General features: G+C 36.1%; 1 protein-coding gene across 2 annotated transcripts in view; it reads right to left on the bottom strand.

Annotated features, from left to right (window-relative positions):
* RASA2 (RAS p21 protein activator 2) overlaps positions 1-25,217 on the bottom strand; it is a 124,633-nt gene that overhangs the window by 62,552 nt on the left and 36,864 nt on the right. For both annotated transcript variants that reach the window (XM_001112747.5, XM_015131999.3), the window contains exons 5-6: positions 15,041-15,117; positions 575-658 (exon numbers count right to left, since the gene is read on the bottom strand). In XM_001112747.5, coding sequence (XP_001112747.2) covers positions 575-658; positions 15,041-15,117 — 161 coding nt within the window. The remainder of the gene's footprint in view (positions 1-574; positions 659-15,040; positions 15,118-25,217) is intronic.

The raw sequence follows: 25,217 nt of genomic DNA, 5'->3' as shown, positions 1-25,217 counted from the left end.
ATTACAAAATGCTATAGGTTTTTTCACAAATTATTATAAATCATTTAAATTAATGATATGGTACACTTTGCCATGCTCTACTACTTCAGCAGTTTTTCTACAGTTGGAATTCTCTCTGTAGAGGACAGATCTCATGAGTAGAAAAGGCGATTTTTCAGTCCTGAGTTGCCTTCCAGATAAAAATATATAAATTGTCTTGTTATTCTGAACTGGCATTCATTAAAACAGGATTTTACAGGCATAAAATTTAGGATATTTGAAAGTAGGAATGTTGATGCATGAACAGTCAAGTTTATGTTTTAAAGCACTACACTGTAATAGTATAAAACTGAGGTTGTTCCCTAAAGCCTAACAGCATGGCAGATTTAAAATGGGGTACCAATTTCTGTCTGTAAAAAGAGGGTTTTGTTATTAACAAGTGTATAATAGAACTCACTAAAGATTATTCTTTCAAAGCATTTATTACTTTGTGTTATAAATAGCTATTTATCATTTGCTCATAGAATCTTACTTTTTAAATTTTTAAATCAAACATTAAAACTTAAAAACCTAATAATAATTCAATAAACATTACCTAGAAGGGCCCACTAGAGAAACTGTTGCATAAGGGTCACAGCTTTGGCCATTTATGAGAGGCAACCCATGGCATGCCTTGATGCTAAGGTAGAATAAAAGAGATTTAACATATTAGATGCCAGTTAAACAAGATAAAACATTACCTTTAAACACAAACTAATACATTCAAAGGGTTAAGAATTGTTTTCCATGTGTCTGCAGTTGTATGGCTATATACTACCTACTCCATACACATACGTATGCATTTTTAAATTTATGCTATCCACAATCATTAATGAAACTATCAAATACAGGCTGAGCATTCCAAATTAAAAAATCCAAAGTCCTCCCAAATTCAAAACTTTCTGAGCACCAACAAGATGCTCAAAGGAAATGCTCACTGGGGCATTTCAAATTTGGGCTTTCTGGATTTGGGATGCTTAATGGGCAAGTATATATAATGCAAATACTCCAAAAAAACAAAAAACAAAAAAACCAACAAGAATAAGAAATTCCAAACACTTCTAGTCTCAAGCATTGTAGATAAGGGATGTGTAACAGTCAACACATTTCCTCCTGCTAAATACCCAACAAGGTACATTTTGTGGTTTGATAATACATCAAAACTGCTGTGGCCTCTAAAAAGGAAAAGAAAGCGGTACAAACCCTAAATGAGAAGCTACAAACCAAGCCAGCTCTATGGCATCATATCCTCTGCTAAAGCATGAATGACAAACAAGGAAACAACTGTGGCTTCCACTTAAAAATCTGATTCATAAATATGGGGCAAGCCTCACACAATTCTGTAGCCTTTTATTCCAATTCTCAGTAAACAGCTCCTGCACCATTCTGTAGAAAATGTTTTAGACCATAAAAACCAAGGTCATCTGATCTACTCCATGGCTCATAGTTGTTGGTATTTACAGAGAACACAGAATCTAACTTTAGTGATATGTTCCTCCAATTTTCTCATTAAATATTACTGACTTTATGAGTTTAGTTTAATGTCTAAGGTTCTGCATTTTCTAATGCCTAAGAGAAACTCATGAGTGTTTTGAAAAGTATTCTTTGTTGAAAGATGCAAGCTGTTGAGTAACATCCTTATTTCTCTCCACAACCCACAGGTCACAGATGTGAGTGAAGTGCTATTGGTATACCGCCGAGTAAAGACAGAAATGATAATATGACTCATTTCTATTAAGCTGGGCATCAAAAAATAAAGAAATTTTGAAACTAGCCAAAGAAAACACAAGCCAGGATAATAATTCTGGTTTTTAATGTGGGGTTCAGGAATACTCAGATTTTTCCATTGTACATACTGCTTAAAACTGGCCGGGCGCGGTGGCTCAAGCCTGTAATCCCAGCACTTTGGGAGGCCGAGATGGGCGGATCACGAGGTCAGGAGATCGAGACCATCCTGGCTAACACGGTGAAACCCCGTCTCTATTAAAAAATACAAAAAACTAGCCGGGCGAGGTGGCGGGCGCCTGTAGTCCCAGCTACTCGGGAGGCTGAGGCAGGAGAATGGTCTAAACCCGGGAGGCGGAGCTTGCAGTGAGCTGAGATCCGGCCACTGCACCCCAGCCTGGGCGACAGAGCAAGACTCTGTCTCAAAAAAAAACAAAAACAAAACAAAAAAAAACTTACACTTCTCAGGCTAAACCTCATAATGATATCTGATACAGCATTTGCAGTTTACTATGCACTTTCACAAAATGCACCTAATTCTCACAACTGCCTTTGAGAAGAGTATTATGCCATTTAAAAGAAGTAAGGCTCAAGGAGGTTATGTGAGAAAGTTACAATGTAAGGCTCAAAGAGGTAGCATAACTTGTAAGAAGCTAGCCAAGACTCAACTTCTACTTTTTAATTTTGTTACTGAAGTCCAGTGCCCTTCTACATTCCCACTGTGCCCCCAAATACAATATTACTCTCCTTGTAATACCACATTTATCTCACATAAACATCAATTCTGAGAAACCTTAATGACAGAAATCCAACTTTCTATTTTATGAGGTATAAAAAACCAGAGGAAAGGCCAGTCGCGGTGGCTCACGACTGTAATCCCAGCACTTTGGGAGGCCAAGGCGGGTGGATTACCTGAGGTCGGGAGTTTGAGACCAGCCTGACCAACATGGAGAAACCCCGTCTCTACTAAAAAAAAACAAAATTAGCCAGGCATGGTGGCTCATGCCTGTAATCCCAACTACTCAGGAGGCTGAGGCAGGATAATCGCTTGAACCCAGGAGGCGGAGGTTGTGGTGAGCTGAGACTGCGCCATTGCACTCCAGCCTGGGCAAGAAGAGCGAAACTCCATATAAAACAACAACAACAACAACAACAAACCCAGAGGAAAATGCAGTACTGACTTATAAGTACACAAAAACTTATGAAAGGATAAGAATACCCACAAACCAGAACAAGGATGCCCATAAACCAGAAGTGTCACCCTACAGAAATCATCAGTACTCTTAATTTTAAAATATAAAACAGTTAAAAATTGAGTTTTCTGCAAAACTGAAGTAATATTATTAAATATAGGTTATTTTATTCATTACACATACTTGGAAATATTATTTTTCTAATGACCTAGGATAGCAATGTTATTCCAATCTGTAAGTCAAGTAATTTCATATCATAAATTATGGATGGGCAGAAAACAAATGTTAAAAATAACCCCAATATAAGGAATTTTATATTTTATTTATATGTGACATATAAAGCATTTACATTAATACAGTATCTAAAAATTACAAAGGTAAATAAATATTATAAACAGTTTATAAAAAGACTGATCTGATTCTTTTCTTTGGACTTTTTTTTTAAACTAAAAGAAAATGTTAACTTTTACATCCAGGTAAGATGGAGTATCAGGAACTAGATTCACTCTCCACCCAAAATGAACTGGACAAAATCAGCAGTGAAGGACAGGTGAGCCCTCCAACTGCCCCAGCGTACAGCTAAACGGTTTCTCTGAGAAGAGGAGACAAAGCTGTCAGCAGGAGGAAGTCAAAGTGACTAGAGCCCCCAGGGCAGAGTACTAAAGGGAAGAAAGTTGCACAGAGAAAGAAAAATCTCCAGGGAGCTACAAGAATTCCCCCGAGTTTTCAGCTGAGTACTGACACATGTATATATATGAAGAAATCATCTGAGGCTGGGGAAAGAACCATTTGAAAAGAATAGAGGGAACAGTTCCTAAAACCCACACATGGCTAGCAAGAGGTACCATCAGCCACAGTAGAAAACCTGGTAATTCATGGGTACTGCCTTAATAGCAGGAAAACATAAGCCCTCCAGTAAAGGCTGTGCTTGTCTGTTTAACAAAAGTTAAAAGCAAACCATAAAAGGATCAAACTGTTTCTAAGTAACTTAACCAAGTACTAAACAAAGCTCAAGTACATTCATAGAAATATAAAAATATCTAGCAACTTCACAATGTCTGGCATGCAACAGAAAATAACCAGGAATGCAAGGAACCAAGAAATTATCATCCATAATGAAAAGAAATAACAATAGAAACAGAATCAGAAATGACAAAAAAGATAGAACTAGCAAAGACATTTAAGTTATAATTATATTCCATATGTTCCACACAGACACAAAAGACAATAAAAATGGAAAAATCTAGAGATGAAAAACATACTGAGTGGAATTAAACATTTGCTAAGACCTTGGGGGAGTGGTTGGATAGACATGAGAATCAATACTTCAGTTTTAAATGTGTTAAGTTTGCAATGTGATACATCAAAGTAGATATATTAATCTGAAACTCAGAAAACAGACCTGGGTTGAATGCACCAGGTATAGGCAATTAAAAAAAGCTTATTTTGAAATAATTTCAGATATTCAAAAAAGCTGTTAAAATAATAGAGTTTCTGGATACTCATCAATCAATGTTAACGTTTTATATAACCATAGCAGAATTACTGAAATCTGTTGCCCTTACTCAAATTTCACCAATGTACTTTTTTGATCTAGGACACAATATAGGATCCCATACTGCATTTAGTTGTCATGTCTTCTTATTCCTCTCCATTCCGAGACAGTTCATTAGTTTTCCTTCTTTGCCCCATGATCTTGCCAGTATTGGTTGGCCAGTTATTTTGTAGTGTATTCTTTAATCTGAGTTTGTCTGATGTTTACTCATGATTAGGTTGAGGTTATGTATCTTGGTGTCCTCAGGGCATCCTATTGGGAGGTACTGGATGTCTCATTATTGGTGATGTTAACTTTGATCACTCAATTAAGGTGGCATCTATCAGATATCTTATCGGAAGGATTCTTTGAGACTATGCAAAAATACTGTTTGTCATCATACTTATGCTCACTGAGCATCCACAGATGATCTGTTGAATTTTCCCCTCACCCACTTATTACTGTGATGTTTGCCAATGTTGATTTTCATTTTCATCAATCCTCCTACATTCATTAATTAGAATTCTACCATAGGAAAAAGCAGTCCTTTCTCCCTACCAAGTATTTTTAAACTGTTTATTTGTATCAGTATTGTCATATGACTATTTATTTTATTTTATAAGTTTGAATCCACTATTATTATTTATTATTTATTCTGAAGCTCAAATTGTTCCAGATTTGGTAATTTGAAGTCTCTTTACATTGGCTTCAATGTCCTTTTTACATATCCCCATTATTTTTTAGCACTTTCTTACTTTTTGAGCCCCAAAGATGCTCCAGACTCATCTCATATTTTCCCTGCCCAAGTCCTGAAATAAGCTACTGCTAAAAAGGAGTCCAGGTTCTTTTACTGAAGCTGCTGTCGTCATTAGCCACGTGTGGTTATTTACATTTAATTAAAATTAAACAAAATTAACACTTCAGCTCTTTGGTCACATTAGCTGTATTTCAAGTTTTCAATATCCACACATGGCTAGTGGCTACTGTTTTGGACAGTGAAGACACAAAGCATTTTCTACATCACAGAAAAATCTACTGGAAATTGCTGATTGGAGAATTGCAAACACACACACACACTCACTCATACATACTCTTAGCACTATTTTTCTCTAGAGAAGTCTGCCTTCAAAGGAGAGCAGAGAAATGGGAATGATAAAAAGGACTGGGGTATGGGTGGGCAGAGATGAGGGCTGGGGAGGCATGACTTTTAGGATAGAGATACTAGAACATGTTTATTTGTTGAGGGAACCATCTAGAGGAGAAGGTAAAGCTGACAAAACAAGAAAAAGAAGGCATAACTGAAGGAGCAAAACTCTTAAGTAGAGGAAATGAATGGAATCCAGAGCTCAGATGGAAGAATTCAATGTCAAGAAAAGGAGTACCTCCTCTGCTATAAGGACAAAATTATGGATGCAAATGAGATTTGTAGATTTGGATTCAGGAAGATGTAAGCAATTTCCAGGCTGTGGTGATAGACAATCTTATAGCTGTATTAGAGAAGCACAGTTAAGTTCCAGGGCAGACATAAGTGCCCATGTGAGGCCTGTGATGATAAATTTAAAGTGAAATCAGTCTACGTGATTTTCTCCAGCAATATTCACGTGCAGATTGAACACAGAGGAAGAGGTCACTTTCAATCATAGTAGAGTTTTTCCAGATAAATAAGAATAATGAGAACAATAGGGGAATTGACGGAATCTGCAAGAAAATGACTACAGTGATAGATCACGAAAAAAGATGTAGAAAGAAGTGAAAACAGAAACACAGTGAAGATCAACGGATTTGGGGGGGGGGGGTCAAAAAATGTTGCAGTGGGGACTTTCTAGGTCTGCAGGATAATAGTAACTACTAGGGTATGAATCTTTCCATACATTACTCCCCCAAAACCGAAGTCCAGCAAGAAGCACAAAGAAAGCCATATGTGAAACCATGCCTTTAGCGTTACTAAAAAACAGAGAATGTCACGAACTTCAGAATATCTATAAGGATGAGAAATCAACAACGAATTCCATAAAGCTATCACTGGAACTCTGCTGCTACAAGACAGTGAGTATGGAGAGCAAAGGCTTAAGAAACTCTGAAAAAAAGAATAAGTGGAAAAACATAGAAGAAATGGATAAATTCCTAGACACATACAACCTAACAAGATTGAACCATGAAAAAATCCAAAACCTGAAGAGACCAGTAACAAGTAATGAAATTGAAGCCACAATAAAAAGTCTTCCAGCAAAGAAAAGCCTGGGACCCAATGGCTTCACTGCTGAATTATACTAAATATTTCAAGAAGAACTAATACCAATCCTACTCAGTCCAAAAAATAGAGAGGGGAATACTTCCAAATTCATCCTATGAGGCCAGTATTACCCTGATACCAAGCCAGAGAAAGACACATCAAAAAAAGAAAACTACAGGCCAATATCCCTGATGAACCTTGATGCAAAAATCTTCAACAAAATATCAGCAAACCCAATTCAACAACACATTAAAAAGATCATTCATCATGACCAAGTGGGATTTGTCTCAGGGATGCGAGGATGGTTCAATATATGCAAATTAATCAATGTGACACATCATATCAACAGAATGAAGGACAAGAACCATATGATCATTTCAACTGATGCTAAAGAAGTATTTGACAAAATTCAACAGTCCTTCATAATAATAAAACCCTCAAAAAATAGATAGAGAAAGATCATACCTCAACACAATAAAAGTCATATAGTACATATCCATAGCTAGTGTCATACTGAATGGGGAACAACTGAAAGTCTTTTCTCTAAGATCTGGAACGTGACAAGGATGCCCACTTTCACCATTGTTATTCAAGTCCTAGCTAGAGCTATCAGACAAGAGATAGAAATAAAGACATCCAAACTGGAAAGAAAGAAGTAAAATTATCCTTGTCTGCAGATGATATGATCTTATTTGGAAAAAACCTAAAGACTCCACCAAAAAACTATTAGAACTGATAAACAAATTTAGTAAAGTTGCAGGATACAAAATTAACACAACAAAAATCAGTAGGGTTTCTATATGCCAACAGTGAACAATTTGAAAAATAAATCAAGAAAATAATACTGCTTACACAATAGCTACAAATAAAACAAAAGAGCTAGGAATTAACCAGAGAAGTGAAAGATATCTATAATGAAAACTGTAGAACACTGGTGCAGGAAATTGAAGAGGACACCCAAAGATGGAAAGATATTCCAAGTTCATGGACTGAAAGAATCAATGTTGTTAAAATGTCCACACTACCTAAAACAATCTACAGATTCAATGCAATCCCTATTGAAATATCAATGTCATTCTTCACAGAAATAGAAAAAAAAAAATCCCAAAAAGACCCAGAATAACCAAAGCTATCCTGAGCAAAAGGAACAAAACTGGAGGAATCACATTATCTGATTTCAAATTATACTACAGAGCTATAGTAACCAAAACAGCATCGTACTGGCATAAAAACAGACACATAGACCAACAGATCATTATAGAGAACCTAGAAACAAATCCGTACATCTACAGTGAACTCATTGTTAATAAAGGTGCCAAGAACATACATTGGGGAAAGGACAGTTTCTTCAATGAATGGTGCTGGGAAAAACAGATATCCATATGCAGAAGAATGAAACTAGACTCATATCTCTCACCATATTAAAAAACAAATAAAAATGGATTAAAGGCTTAAATCTAAGACTACAGACTATGAAATTACTACAAGAAAACATTGGGAAACTCTCCAGGACATTGGACTAGACAAAGATTTCTTGCATAATAGTTGCCACAGGCACACAAGCACAGGCAACCAAAGCGAAAATAGACAAATGGGATCACACCAAGTTAAAAAGCTTCTGCACAGCAAAGGGAACCATCAACAAAGTGAAGAGACAACCCACAGAATGGAAGAAAATATCTGCTAACTATCCGTCTGAGAAGGGATTAATAACCAGAATATGTAAGGAGCTCAAACAACTCTACAGGAAAAAAAATCTAATAATCTTATTAAAAAATAAGCAAAAGATCTGAATAGATATTTCTCAAAAGAAGATACACAAATGGCAAATAAGTTTATGAAAAGGTGCTCAACATCACTGATCATCAGAGAAGTGCAAATCAAAACTACAATGAAATTATAATTTTTCTCCAGTTAAAATGGCTTTTATCCAAAAGACATGCATAACAAATATTGGTGAGGATATGGAGAAAAGGGAACCCTTGTACACTGCTGGTGGGAATGTAAATTAATAAAACCACTATGGAGAACAGTTTGGAGGTTCCTCAAAAAACTAAAAATAGAGCTACCATATGATCCAGCAATCCCACTAAAGAAAGGGAATCAGCATATTGAAGAGATATCTGCACTCTCATGTTTACTGCAGCACTATTCACAATAGTCAAGAATTGGAAGCAATCTAAGTGTCCATCAACAGGCGAACTGATAAAGAATATGTGGTATATATACACAATGGAGTACTTTTCAGTCATAAAAAAGAACCAGATCCTGTCATTCAAAATAACAGGGATGGAACTGGAGATCATTATGTTAAGTGAAATAAACCAGGCACAGAAAGACAAACTTTGTATGGTCTCACTTGTGGGAACTAAAAATTCAAATTGAACTCATGATAACAGAGAGCAGAAGAATGTTTTCCAGAGGCTGGGACACGAAGTGGGGGCACAAAAATATAGTTAGATATAATGGATAAGATCTCGTATTTAACAGCATAAGAAGGTGACTACAGTCAACAATAATTTATTATACATTTAAAAATAACTAAAAGAGGGTCAGGTTTGGTGGCTAATGCCTGTAATCCCAGCACTTTGGGAGGCTGAGGCGGGCACATCACAAGGTCAGGAGTTCAGGACCAGCCTGATCAACATGACGAAACTCCGACTATACTAAAAACACAAAAATTAGCCAGGCGTGGTGGTGCATGCCTGTAATCCAGGCTACTCGGGAGGCTGAGGCAGGAGAATCACTTGAACCCAGGAGGCGGAGGTCATGCCACTGCACCTCAGCCTGGTCGACAGAGCGAGACTCCATCTCCAAAAAAAAAAAAAAAAAAAAAAATGTGTAGCACCTCCCCGCTCTCTCTCCTGTTCCTGCTCCTGCCATGTAGGACAACTGCTCCCCCTTTGCCTTCGCTATTATTGGAAGTTTCCTGAGGCCTCCCCAGAAGCAGATGCTGCCATGCTTCCCGTACAGTCTGCAGAACTGTGAGCGAATTAAACTTCTTAATAAATTACCCAGTCTCAGGTATTTCTTTTTTTTTTTTTTTTTTTTTTTTTGAGACGGAGTCTGGCTCTGTTGCCCGGGCTGGAGTGCAGTGGCCGGATCTCAGCTCACTGCAAGCTCCGCCCCCCGGGTTTACGCCATTCTCCTGCCTCAGCCTCCCGAGTAGCTGGGACTACAGGCGCCCGCCGCCTCGCCCGGCTAGTTTTTTGTATTTTTTAGTAGAGACGGGGTTTCACCGTGTTCGCCAGGATGGTCTCGATCTCCTGACCTAGTGATCCGCCCGTCTCGGCCTCCCAAAGTGCTGGGATTACAGGCTTGAGCCACCGCGCCCGGCCTCAGGTATTTCTTTATAGCAATGTGAGAATGGACTAATACAAGACACTAACACTAACATGACATGATTGTTGTGATTATGTGACATGAATCTGAAAGCAGCCATCATAAAAATAATTCAATGAGCAATTTTTTTTTTTAACTTAAGTTCAGGGGTACATGCACAGGTCTGTTATATAGGTAAACTTGTGTCACAAGGGTTTGATGTACAGATTATTTTGTCACTCGGGTATTAAGGCTAGCACCCATTAGTTATTTTTCCCGATCCTCTCCCTCCTCCTACCCTCCACCCTTCGGTAGGTCCTAATGTCTGTTGTTCCCCTCTACGTGTCCATGCATTCTCATCATTTAGCTCCTACTATAAGTGAGCACATGCAGTATTTGGTTTGGTTTTCTGTTCCTGCATTAGTCTGCTAAGGACAATGGCCTCCAGCTCTACCTATGTTCCTGCAAAGGATATGATCTCATTCTTTTTTATGGCTGTATAGTATTCCATGGCATATATGTACTGCATTTTCTTTACCCAGTCTGCCATTGATGGCCATTTAAGTTGATTCCATGTCTTTGCTATTGTGAATAATGCAATGAGCAATTACAAAAATGTTTACAACAAAAAAACAAAAAAGAAAGTCTCAGCAAAAGAAACTCTCACCAAAGGAAAAAAGTTATAAAGAAGAATCAAATATAAATTTTAGAACTTAAAAATATAATAACCAATATAACTCAACGGATAGGCTAAACAGAAGAATGAAGAAGACAGAGGAAAGAATCACTGAACCTGAAGACATAACAATAGAAATCACCCAATTTGAACAACAGAGGGAAAATAGACTGGGGAGAAAAGCAAAGGTCAAAGCCTCAGAGGGACCTCTGGAACTGTAAAAAAAAAAAAAAAAAAAAGACCTAACATTTGTGCCACTGGAGTTCTGAAAGAAGGAGAGAAAGATAGCAGAGGTGATAAAGAATTAATAGAAGAAATAATGGTTGAAAATTCCCCAAATCTGGCAAAAGACATAAATATACATAGTCAAGAAGCTGAGCGAACCCCAAACAGGATAAACTGAAAGAAATCTATTTCAGGATACATCACAGTCAAACCAAAACATATGGAAATCTAAAGGCAGGCTGGGCGTGGTGGCTCACACCTATAATCCAAGGACTTTGGGAGGCCAAGGCAGAAGGATCACTTCAGGCCAGGAGTTCGAGAGCAGCCTGGCCAATATGGCGAAACCCCATTTCTACTAAAAATATAAAAATTAGCTGGGCATGGTGGTGCACGTCTGTAATTTCAGCTACTTAGGAGGCTAAGGCATGAGAATCGCTTGAACCCAGAAGGCAGAGGTTGCAGTGAGCTGAGATCGCACCACTGCGCTCCAGCCTGAGCGACAGAACTAGACTCTATTTCAAAAAAAAAAAAGGAAAAAGAAAATTAAAGAAAGAAAGAAAGAAAGAAAAGAAATCTAAAGGCAAAGAACAACCTTAAAAGAAGCCAGAGAAAAATGGTGTGTTACCTATAGGGAAAAACAATTTGAATGACAATGAATTTCACATCAGAAACCATGGAGGACACAAGGAAGTGGTACATTTTCAAATGTGGAAAGAAAAGAACCATCCACTCAGAGTTCTATATCTAGTATAATTATCTTTTACAAATGAAGAGGAAATCAAGACCTTCTGAGATGAAGGAAAACCAAGAGAATGTATCACCAGGAGACTTACTCTAAAAGAATGGTAAAAGGAAACTCTCTAAACTTAATCACAGAAGGAATCTTGAAACATCAGAAAGGAAAAAAAATAACATGGAAAGGGCAAACATGTGGGTAAAGACAATAGACGTACACTTTCCTTCTCCTCTAACTCTTCTCAATTGTGTTAGATGGCTGAAGCAAAAAATTATAGCATTGTTTGATGTGGTTCTCAATATATGTAGATGAAATATTTAAGACAAAGTATATTACAAATGGGGGAGGGTAAAGGGATTTAAAGGAAGGTAGAGTATATACACTTCATTCTAACTGGTAAAATGTTGACATCAGTACATTATGATAAGTTATGCATGTATAATGTAATACCTAGAGCAACCACTAAAAAAAAAATTTATACAGAGAGACAGACTATAGATTTTTTAAAAACACAATGTAAATAAATCAAAATGGAATTCTAAAAAGTGTTCAAGTAACCCACAGGAAAAAGAAAACAGAAAACTAGAAAATAGGAGACAAACAGAAAACAAGAAAAAGGCAGATTTAAGCCTAATATATTAACAATTACATTAAAAATGAATGGAAAAAACTCACCAAAAAAAGACAGAGATTGGCAAAAATTATTTTTTAAAAAAGTGACCCAACTATATTCTGTCTACAAAAAACTACACACAGTCATTCAGACAGATCTGAGTAAAAAAAGCCAATCTCAAAAGGTCACATAAGATTCCATTCACATAACATTCTTGAAATGACAAAATTATAGATATAAAGACAGATGAGAGGTTGCCAAGGGTTAGAAGACAGGAGTGGTTAGTATGGGATGAGGGATATCTTTATGGTGACAGAAGAGTTTCTTATCTAGGTGGTGATAGTTACACAAATCTATACACATGATAAAATGATCTATAACTATATACATACATTATGCCAATGTAAATTTCCTGGTTTTGGTATTGTGCTACAGTCATGCAAGATGTACCCACTGAGGGAAAAAGAGTGAAGGGTACACAGGACCTCTCTGTACTATCCTTACAACTTTCTGTAAATCTATAATTACTTCAAAATTTTAAAGTTGAGGGAAAAATATCAAACTGCCAGAGTTCAAATTCAGGCTCCAACACTTCCTGTGTGAAATTAGGCTTATTTAACCAATATGGGCATCAGTTTGTCATCAGCAAAAGGAGGATAACAGTATCTACCAAATTATAACCAGAAACATGTAACACACCAAAAAGGAAATGATACACGTACAATGTGGATGAATCTCAAAAGCATTATGCTAAGTGAAAGACAGCAGACACAAAAAAGACATATCACATACTTTGGTTCAAATAACACTTTGGAAAAGGCAAAAACTACAGGGACAGAAATCAGATCATGGTTGCTTGGAGCTGGGTGTGGGGAGAGGGAACTGAACTATACATCTTTGAGTAACGCCTTTTGTTATAGTTTTGACTTTTGAAATCTTGCAAATATTCTATTCAAAAATAAAATTAAGCCTACAAGGATAGGGGGAAAAAACTTAAATTGGGGGAAGGAGCACAAGAAAACCCTTAAATTGAATGCAAACAAACCAAACCAACCAAACTAACTGTATTTCAAATGACTATTATAATTAAACTGAAGCATGGGAGGGAGTAGTGGAAGACCTAATCCAGATACTTTCACCATATGCTCTCAGTTGGTCTACAGAGTCAGTCTGTGGAGAAAAAGCTGCAAACAGATCTTGAACTGTTTTTAGTAGCTAAACCCAAATTCCCAAATTGAGAAACATTTAAAAAAAAAAAAAACTGGCTTATATTCTTAAAAATGTTAATACAATCAAAGAAAAGCAAAAAATTATTCCATGTTAAAAGAGATTAAAGAGACAGGTCAACTAAACATAAAACATAATCTTGGAGCGGATCCTTTCTTAGAAGGAATAAAACGCCTTAACAGATATCACTGGGACAGTTAACAAAAGTGGAATATAATAACTGCAGATTAAAATATTAGAAAATAGGCCGGGCGCGGTGGCTCAAGCCTGTAATCCCAGCACTTTGGGAGGCCGAGATGGGCGGATCACGAGGTCAGGAGATCGAGACCATCCTGGCTAACACGGTGAAACCCCGTCTCTATTGAAAAATACAAAAAACTAGCCGGGCGAGGTGGCGGGCACCTGTAGTCCCAGCTACTCGGGAGGCTGAGGCAGGAGAATGGCGTAAACCCAGGAGGCGGAGTTTGCAGTGAGCTGAGATCCGGCCACTGCACTCCAGCCTGGGCGACAGAGCGAGACTCCGTCTCAAAAAAAAATAATAATAATAATAAAATATTAGAAAATAACTATAGATTTTTAAAAAGTATTGTAACAATGTTAAACTTCCTGAATTTGGTAACTGTACTGGAGTTATTTAAGATAATATCATTATTCTTAGGAAATACGTACTGATATATTAAGAGACAAAGAGTCATACATATGCAATCTTCTTTCAAAGAGGTCGGAAAAAATTAATGAAATGTTATATATAGTAGTAAACAGACATATTTATATACAGACAGAATACTTCAAAGGAGCTGGGGTTCACAATTGATGAGAATAAGTTACAGTCAGGAGCAGCAATAGGAGAGTAGTATCTACTCTACTCCCTGGCCTTACAATATGTGGACATGATAGAAAAAGCCTCTAATTGAGAAGGCTGTGAAACTGCAGTACTTTGTGGGATATTCAGATGTCAACTAATGCAAAAATAGAGAAAACACCCAGAAGAAGTGAAGGTTATCTGGCAGTCTATTGATAACACAGGGTAAGGGTTTGGAGGGGAAGTAAAGAGAAGGGCACTGGGCTAGAACAGATTTCCAGAACAGCCAGTCTGGGTGGTAAAAAATGACTTGAGGGTGGAAGAGGTAAAAAGGAATTCAAAGTAGGTGGGAATCAATACTGGTCATCTCTGAGTGGGCATTACTTCTAGCTCCAAGGTCTCTAAAGCTCTGCTCTGTGGTATGACAATTTCTAGAGGACCTTCTTTGGGAAGCCTTTCCAATTCTCCACTGCCAGAGAGTTAGACACCCTTATCCTTAATGCCCATATATATCATTTAACCCATATTCAATAAATATTAGTTGAATAAATTCACCATAACCTGAGTAGACTATGAGAAAATTAAATTGAAAATCAATTTCACAAAAGGAATGACATAGCAGAATTTCATTTTTGAAAAAAGTTTCTGAAGTTAAAATAAGGAGTTGGCTTAAAATCGAAAGAATACAAAATGGAGAATTATTTCTAGTTGATTTTGGTTTAAAAAAAAATGCTTACTGTACAACAAGCTGCTGGCACACAGTTCCATTCTCCGTTATCAGTTCATTCAGTTTTAATTCAAGGTGAACTTTACCCTATAATGACAAAAAAAAATTACAAACTGAGTAGTCTATTTTACTGACAAAATATTAAAGGTAAGTGCCTTTTCAAATCGTCACAATATTTATCCACTGACCACTAGTACATGGCTTTGCCTACACTAAGTACTTGTTAAATGAATAATAACCAAAACCAGAGATCAAAGTTCTGAAAGATCTGAAACAAATACTTATGTCAAACATGGTATTCAAATTTAAGAATTTTATGTCCAGTTCAATAAATATTTATGTATCTACTTATCATAGGCTAAAAAGAAAGATAATACCTAAATTTAAGCAAATTTTGAGATACAACCAAATTATAAAATGTAGGATGCTTTTTCCAGAAGATAAACCAGCATTAAGGACAGAATCAGCATCATTAAAACACAGAGAAATCATACAATTCTAAAACAACTAAAAACTAAGTTATAGCCAATAAAACTCAATTTGTCACTACTTACTTTGATCAAACAATAAAGATTTATGGAATGTCTACTATGTTTCAGAAGGCACTGTGGGAGTGGGTAGGAATCCATAGATGTCAAAGATGTAAGTTACTGCTTACAAGCAGCGTACAATCTAGTTGGGAAGACAATAAACAAAAGATAACATATGGCCAAGAGTCTTGATGGAAAGATGGGACACTGAAAATAAAGGAGTACTTTCTTAAAGAGACATTAATAGACGAATTTTTAAAAATTAAGTAGTGTAAGTTTAAAACAGTTCAAACTATCAACTTCTCAAGAAACAAAGGCTTAGGAACCCTATAATCCAGAGCTTGATGTTTCTACCCTGCCGCTGGTGATGAGCCATTCTGCGCTAATCATGAGCAATTCTAAGCTGGTTAAGAAACAGTACTGGATTACCTCCACCCAGCTGACAAGACAAATTCTCACATTGCCATGTGGAGATTTCAGGGGAGTGATGTCTAGGGACTGATGACGTGAGTGATTTCATTAGAGGTAGGAAAGTTCATTATCTAGTCACTGTTCCTCTTTAGAACAACCCCTTTCAAACATTCTTTCACAGAAACCTAACCTGAAACATCCTCACTATTTTAAGAGGACTTGTGACACAAGAATGAATCTGAGGTCCACCAGCTACAAAGCTCAGGATTAGGTGAATTGTAAGAGATGAGCAATAAATACTGATGGACCTTAAAACAAAAGTCTGCCTGAGAAAGCTAAGGTCTAAAGCAGCAAACACATCTATGGTAGCAAAATTAATAGCAGTTACCTGGAGCTGGCACCAAATTAAGCAAATCTTCCACTAAAAATCTAGGTACAAATATTTATAAAATCATATATAATTTATAAACTAGGTCTTTCATTATTCCTGCATTTAATATTTACAATCTCTACTATTCAAGGGTGATCTTGAAGATCCATGATCTGTAATTTGTAATATTACTCAACTAGAATTTTGAAATCATATTTTCTGTTGTGACAGCATGTAGGTATTACTTGGCTAGCAAGGGAGCCAAGCCAACTGCACAAAAATTTGCATCTCAAAGCAGTTTTACAATTTTAACATATATACATTTTATTACAGAAACCATATGCTCACACAACTGTCTCTCAGGAAATGTCTAGGATCTATTCCAGTTCTAAGACATTAAAAACTATGACAATAGAGTAGAAAAAGATAATCATTTTGTTTACAACTAAAATCATAGTATTATAGCAAGTCAAAAGGATATTTAATGAGATTCTGCCAGAAATCATTATTATTAAGTGAGAGCCTACCTAATACATTCATTACTCCCACTGACTGGTAAGTAAAACATTCCTTAGGTATTAATCAACAATAACATAATTATATATTGACCTGGTCAAGAAAAGTGTGAGGATAGAACAGGCAGACACAAAACACATACTGTTAGGGTAGAACACTAAATTAAAAGGCATTATGAGTTAAACTAAGGAAATTATAATTTCTAAACTGTAAAACACTAACTCATTATATTCTTTAACATGGAAATACATATGATACTTAACAAAAGAAATCACAAAATAGGGTGCATACTATAATGCTAATTTGTTTAAAAAAACATATATGTATAAAATTACAAGACCATCTACTGAAATGTTGATACAAGATACCTTTGGTTGGTGAAATTTCAGAAGACTTTCTTTGCTTTTTTGCTCTAGATTTTAAAAGTTTATACTACCAGTTTAAATTTTCAGATTTTAAAAGTTTATACAACCAATTTTGTTTTCAAAGTTTTTACTTCTACTGTGTTGTTCTTAGTAAAGAAAAATGAACAAAGTTTCAAATTATTTAAAACTGCTTTTCAGTTTTAGAAACTCAAATCAGTGAACATTTTAGAACACTTTTTAGTCTCTTTTCACACAAAAGTTCAGTTTTACTTATATCTGTAATCATTTTATAGATTTGGATTGTAGCAAAACAAGTTTGTGTGTCTGTGTGTGTTTGTTTTTTGATGGGGCAGTTATGAGCCCAGCAAGCTGACATTTTGTAGCCTCCCTTGAGACCATGGATAGCCGTATGACGTAGTTCTGGCCAACAAGATAGAAACAGAAGTTGCTGGCGGGAATCATACTTCTTCTCTAGGGGAAATATATCATTCAGGCCCTCAAATTATCTCCAATATATTTTATATTTTAATCTCCAGCATTCCATCAAAAATTACAGAATATGCCAGATCATCAAAAACCAAGGGAAAAAAATGAGGAAAGCAGTGGATTTACAAGAGATACAGATACTGGAATTGACAGAATTTAAAACAGCTTTTTTTTTTCTTTGAGACAGAGTCTAGCTCTGTCGCTCAGGCCAGAGTGCAGTGGCGTGATCTCAGCTCACTGCAACCTCTGCCTCCCGGATTCAAGCGATGCTCCTGCCTCAGCCTCCTGAGTAGCTGGAACTACACGCATGTGCCACCACGCCCGGCTAATTTTTATATTTTCAGTAGAGACAGGGTTTCTCCATGTTGGCCAGGCTGGTCTTGAACTTCTGACCTCAAGTAATTTTCCCTCCTCGGCCTCCCAAAGTGTCGGGATTACAAGTGTGAGCCACTGCATCTGGTCTAAAATAGCTATTTTTTTTAAAAGACGTAAAACAAAATGAAAAATCCAGCAGATACCTGGAAACTATAAAATGAATGAAATAAAAAAATTAGAACTAAGTAATAAACCAAAATGAAAATGCATTTAGTAGCAGAGTAGCCACAGCTAAAAAGAGGACTGGTGAAATGGGAGATAGGTCAGTAGAAAATAACCACAATGAAGCACAGAGAGGGAAAAAGCATAGGAGACATATGAGACACGGTGAAATGGCCTATTATTCACATCACTGCTGTCGCAGCAGAGAAGAGAAAAAAGGAAGAGGGCAGAAAAAAAAAGGAGATGAGATAATTGCCTGGAATTTTCCAAAACTGATAGAAGACAAGCCACAGATTCAAGAACTCCTAGGGACAAATAAGAAAAATAAAGAACCTACAAAGAAGCAGTATTAAGCATCCAACAAGGAGGCTGCGCACAGTGGCTCATGCCTGTAATCCCAGCACTTTGGGAGGCCGAGGCAGAAGGATCACCTAAGATCGGGAGTTGGAGACCAGCCCGACCAACATGGAGAAACCCCGTCTCTACTAAAAATAAAAAATTAGCCGGGTGTGGTAGCACATGCCTGTAATCCCAGCTACTTGGGAGGCTGAGGCAGGAGAATCACTTGAACCCAGGAGGCGAAGGTTGTGGTAAGCTGAGATCACACCATTGCACTCCAGCAAAACTCCACCTCAAAAAAAAAAAAAAAAAAAAAAAATCCAGCAAGGTACTATGTTTGATAATAAACATGTAATGTGATTTGTTCTACAACTGCATTCTTATTATTCAATCTCTTAAAGGACGCTCAATGACAGTATACTTTTCATGTATGTCAGAAAATGTTGGAAGATCAGATACCTTGCACTGTATTATTCGCCTTTAATAAAAAATAAACCAAAGTCTTGAAAGGTATTGCTCTGTATGACTTCCATAGCATTGATTATGTTAGGCTGATACATGCAGTTATAATATCACATTATCTTGTATTAATGAGCATTCTGAGGAACTTACATTACTCTGGTACTGATATGGTTTGGCTGTGTCCCCACCAAATGTCAACTTGAATTGTATCTCCCAGAATTCCCACGTGTTGTGGGAGGAACCCAGTGGGGAGGTCATTGAATCATGGGGGCCCAGTCTTTCCTGTGCTATTCTCGTAATAGTGAATAAGTCTCACAAGATCTGATGGGTTTATCGGGGACTTCCACTTTTGCTTCTCTCTCATTTTCTCTTGCCACTGCCATGTAAGAGGTGCCTTTCACCTCCCGCCATGATTCTGATGCCTGCCCAGTCATGTGGAACTGTAAGTCCAATTAAACTTCTTTTTCTTCCCAGTCTCAGATATATGTCTTTATCAGCAGTGTGAAAACGGGCTAATATATGTACTATTTGAAGATTTAGTATTTTATATGCTAACTTTATTTCAATTAATTTTACAAAAATTTCACACAAAAATATCTGTGATTATTTCAATTGTATATTACATATATTCTTGGTACCATATAGAAGATACTATGTAAATTTCTGCACACAGTTTGGGAAAATAAGATGAACAGAGGTTGATATGGTTTGAATGTTTGTCCCTCCAAATCTCATAATGAAATGTGATCCCCAATGTTGGAGGTGGGGCCTAGTGGGAGGTGTCAGATTATGGGGGCAAATCCCTCATGAATGGCTTAGTGCCATCCCCTTGGTGATAAGTGAGTCTTGCTTAGTTAGTTCATGTGAGATCTAGTTGTTTAAAAGTATGGGACTTCTGCCTTCTGTCTCTTGCTCCCTCTCTCATCATGTAATATGCCTGCTCCTCCTTTACCTTCCACCACGATTGTAAGCTTCCTGAAGCACTCACCAGAAGCAGATGTCAGCATCATACTTCCTGTATAGCCTGCAGAAGAACTGTAAGCCAAAATAAACCTCTTTCCTTTATAAATTACTCAGCCTTAGATGTTCCTTTATAGCAACACAAAAATGGACTAATACAGAGGTATTTGAGCAAAACACAATACATGCACTTAAAATCCTCTCAAGTCTAAATTTTATTTTGTTTTTATCAGTCACAAAACACTAAATTTTAACAACCATTTCCACATAAAATAACTCAGTATGTTTCAACTGGTAAAAAATTTTTTTACAGGCATACTTTGGAAATACTGTCTAAGGGTCCAGACCACTTCAATAAACAAATATCTCAATAGAAAGTCACAAAAATTTTTTGGTTTTCTAGTGCATATAAGTTACATTTATACTATACTGCAGTCTATTAAGTGTGCAATATGTCTTAAATACCAATACACATATCTTAATTTAAAAATATGCTATTGCTAGAAAAGACTGTCATAGAGACATGAAGTGAGCATATGATGTTGGAAAAAATAGGCAGATAGATTCGCTTGACACAGGGTTGTGACAAACCTGCAATTTGTAAAAAAATGCAGTATCTGTGAAGCACAATACAGCGAAGTACAATGAAAGAAGGTATGCCTATACATGAGGTGAAAAATATCCCAACTTCTGGATTTCTGATGGATGTTTTAATACATAGAAATTACCTCTATAAATAATTTTGGACACAACTGCCCATCAGATGAAAAAGCAAAATACAAATTTTATTTAGTATCTCTTATATTAATGGCAGTTCTTTATGAAGGTGTTGTTTTCTCCTTATAGAAGTATTTAATATGATCTAGAATGGCTCATTATTAATTCCCATACAAAAATTTTAAATGAAGTTAAAAAAATCAACCTGCAATAATGAATTATGTTTTTATATTTATTATGTCTTGAATAGGGCATGTTTTAAAAATCCTCGTGTATATATTATTAGCTATAATCATGCATTTCTTTTTAAACGTCTTTTTAAACAGGTAAGGCAGAGGTCTCTTAAAAAAAAAAAACTTATAAAACAATCAATAACTTATGGCATGATCCAGAAATTCAAGATATGCTTGTTGGTAAAGACCTATTAACTAAGTAATTGCATCATATAGGACATGGTTGATAGCACATCTGGATTTACTGCTTGGACAAGTTGTATGAGACAAACTCCTTAATTAATGAGAGCAGCAAATTCTCCATATGGGAGATTTGGTTTAATCACTCTTTTTTTTTTTCCCTATAGAGATGGGGTCTTGCTATGTTGCTGAAGCTGGTCTCAAACTGCTGGGCTCAAGCAATCTGTCTGCCTCAACCTCTCAAAGTGCTGAGACTACGGTGAGCCACCATATCCGGCCTGGTTTAATCAACCATATGTACAGTATGCTTTTTATCACACTGCCTAAGAAATAAAGAAAGGATAAATACTTAATGTCCCTGGTGAGTTACAGGACATAATAACTAATAGTACGGCTGCAGTTCACTGGAGCCAAAAGAGGATTTATAGAAGGCACCAGCACAACCCATATTAACTTCACATATGCGGCAAAGAATATCGAGAAAGAATACCAAATGAAGTAGATGATAACTAGGACCATAAACAGGATCAGAAACTAAGGAAGAGAATGCTTCAAAATGGAGGGAGTGGTCACCAGTATCAAAAGCTGCTCAAAGATCAAGTAAGATGAGGACGGAAAAATGTCCACTAGATTTATTGACACAACGTCACAGGTAAAAAGAACCATTTCTGCTCTCCCTCTGACCCACTGCAGTCTGAAAGCAGATTAGAATAGGTTGAGGAAAAAAATGGTTCAGCCCAGAAGGAAAAATTGCAAAAGGTAGAATCAAGCCAAAACCTAAATTTAAAAAAAAGTAGAAAAATACACTAATGAAATGTTACTAACAATATTTTGAACTACTGAAAATGAAACTGAAAAGAACTATTAACATTAATGACAAGTATAACAGTATCAGCAATAATAAAAAATTGTCTCTGGAAGACAATTCAAGGTAAGAGGTTATAGTTTTTAACAATTTTTCAACTGTTTTGGCATAAAGCCCATCTTAATACTATTGGGATCTTTCCACTTGAAAGCTAAATTACATTTCTGCATGTTATCTCCCTAGAACTTCACAACCAAGGGAATCCTTTATGCTGACATTATCATTTCATAGATGAAGATACTCAGGTAACAACAGGCTTGCAATTATTTGGGGCACAAATGCTAATTAGTGGTAGAACTAGGAAACAAGCATCTCTCCCTCTGAGGTAGCAATGCCAATCATTTCCTCTACCCAAACCCCTCCTCAGGGAACATGCCTACTCAAAGCCCTGAAGTGGACTGCCTTACAGTGACTTTTCCTCCAACCATATCAAATTAGATTGAAGTGGACATCTGACCCAAGTTTAGCCAAATTTTCTCTCTAGATTGTGGCAGAAAACTGAGTCAGATGTCGGAGGTGAGGAAGCCGTATGGTCACATAGACTCAAAAATTGGTGTGGCCTCTTTTAGGTCTCAAAAAGAGACTTGGAGCAGATTTACAGAGAGAAGCAGAGGAAGAGACATGTCTCATCAGACATACAAAAATAATACAATGGAATCTCAAAATAAAACGGTTTTTTTCTTTCCTTTATATTTTGCAAAGCGAATAGTTATTAAAATGAGAGGGAAGGACTGAGAGAAAACATTATTCACTTCATGAAAGGGAAAGAAAAAAACTAATTATTTAAACAGTGAGAACTTATACTGAATGAGCACAGTGAACATATGAATAGAAGAAATGATTAGTGGGTCTCAGTTTCCATGTGCCACCTGCAGTATCTATTGCTGTACTGTGTGGGGGAGGAGGGGGTCTACAGTTTAAAGATAGAGTATATAGTTTTCATTTACCATGGCCCAGAATGCAAGCCTATTATTTTATGTGGTAGTCAACCAAAAACAAACAAACCACCCAAATACCTTTGGGTATTTTATAAGAAACTAAACTCTTTTCAAAAATAATTGTAACTTACGCAAAAAATTTTAACTTTTTATTTTGTATACTCATTTTACAGATGAACTTAGGCAAATTTTAATGTCTGTTGTTCTCAGAATCTAATCTCCACTTAAGATGCATCTCCTCTGCAAATGCCTGACAACTTTCTAGCTCACACTAGCAATGTACAGTTCCCATACTGACATTCCAAGAAACTCTAGGAGCTTTCTAATGGCCTCTCCCATTTTCTTTAAGCAAATCTGAGCAGGCTTCTGTTCCTCACACTCAGATGTTGCTTAAGTGATACTCCTAATCTACTATCTTTTTTTTATGACTAATAGTACAGAATAGTGAAAGGTAGTAAAGGCACTGTGGTTAGGAGTTTTAGAATCAGATAGATCTCTTTTGGAATCAAGGCTCCACTACTTAGTAGTTCTGTAACTTTGGAGAAGACATTTAATCTCTGTGAATTTCATTTGCCTTATTTGTAAAATGGAGATGGTACTATTTACCTCATAATGCTACTCTGAAAGTTAAATGACATTAAGTACTTAGTACTGTGCTTAGGATATACTGATATAATTACTAATAGTAATTATCAGACTGAGTTCCTGTTGAATGCAATGTTTCATAGCTTTCACCTATTTCCCTATTAATTGCTCTTATGTTTCATGATATTTTTGTAAAATTTTACAGAGTTTATGGAAGCGAACAAATTTATCAACAAAGTAGGATTTGTATGAACCATGGGATGATTTTCTATCTTTTCTAGACTCATAAAGTTAGTTTAATATTCCCTTATCAGCACTGGGACAACATTTTCAGTGGTACCATATTAACCCGAAAAGTGTTATATGTCTCTCCCACCCCATAAAGTACTTTTCCTTCTAAAATCTATTTTAAATAGTGGGTAAATCTTATTAATATCATTTAAGACAAAAGAGTTGTAAAGTTTAATAACTCATGAAAATAACTTGCACAAAATTTTAAAATGACTATATTATATCTAATAGGTAACTGCCGTTTCCACAATTTTCATGTTTCATAGATGAGATATGTATCTCTCAAATGTGTACATATACATGCACATATGCATATATATGTGTATATCTATAAACATGCATACCCATGCGTATGTAATGCGTGTATATATACATATATACGCATATATATACGCACGCATATATACACCCACGCACCATCAAATAAAGGCTTGTGTCCCTGTATTAATCTCTAGTACCATCTCCAAGAATTCTATAGAGTATTCTATATAGACTTCTACCTTTTGAGAGCTGGAACTCTTAAACTGTTTAGCAAATTTACATAAAATTCATAAAATTTACGAGTTTTATAAAATTTAGTGGTTCATAAAATTTCAGTTTAAATGTTCAAAGCCTTTTCCTATCACGCCTTTTGTTAAAACTATTAAAAGAAAAACTGGTACTTTAAAACTTACATATCTGCCTTTCGGTAAGGGAATATTAGGGAAATAGCCACCAGATTGACTGGTGGTAAACAGACAATATTTTACATCTGTATAGCATTAACAGCTTTTAAACTATTCTTACAGATATTTCACTTAATTCTCAAAACCATACAAATCAAATACGGCAACTTCTATTCCCACTTTATAGAAATGAAATTCAATGTCATTTAAGTAACTACATATAAAAACTAGGACCTAAGTTTTCTGCCTTTTAATTTAAACCCTTTCCACTTCTTCACATTGCTTCTCACATGGATCATTTACAATACTGTACAACTGGGATTTGAATAATAGCTACAGACATACGGAAAGACAAGAATATTAAAACATGGCAAAGTAGGTTAAACAGGAAAAGTATGTTATATTTTGCAGTTAAGAAGGGGTTTTAGTGCATAAATACTTAAGTTTTTGAGAATTTAATAATTAATCAGAATGCCTGAGAGATTATGAGGAAATGGAGACACAGGCACTTATTTGCAAATTATCTGTGGTGTGGGTGTAGCACTTTTTTCTTGTCTTAAACTTCTGTTTGAGTCACAGTGGCAAATTATAACTTCTTTTAGAGAGGAAGAATCCTGCTTGCAATTATGCCCTCGGGAAATGGTTTCACAATCCTTACCATATTTTATAAATAAATAAGGTTACAACAAAAACCTTTCAGACAGAAATAATAATTTCTAAGACAGAGCAACTCAGAT

This window comes from Macaca mulatta, chromosome 2, assembly GCF_049350105.2.
Source record: "Macaca mulatta isolate MMU2019108-1 chromosome 2, T2T-MMU8v2.0, whole genome shotgun sequence".
NCBI lineage: Eukaryota > Metazoa > Chordata > Mammalia > Primates > Cercopithecidae > Macaca > Macaca mulatta.
The sequence above is the reverse complement of the archived record's forward strand: the minus strand, read 5'-3'. Positions and strand labels throughout refer to the sequence as shown.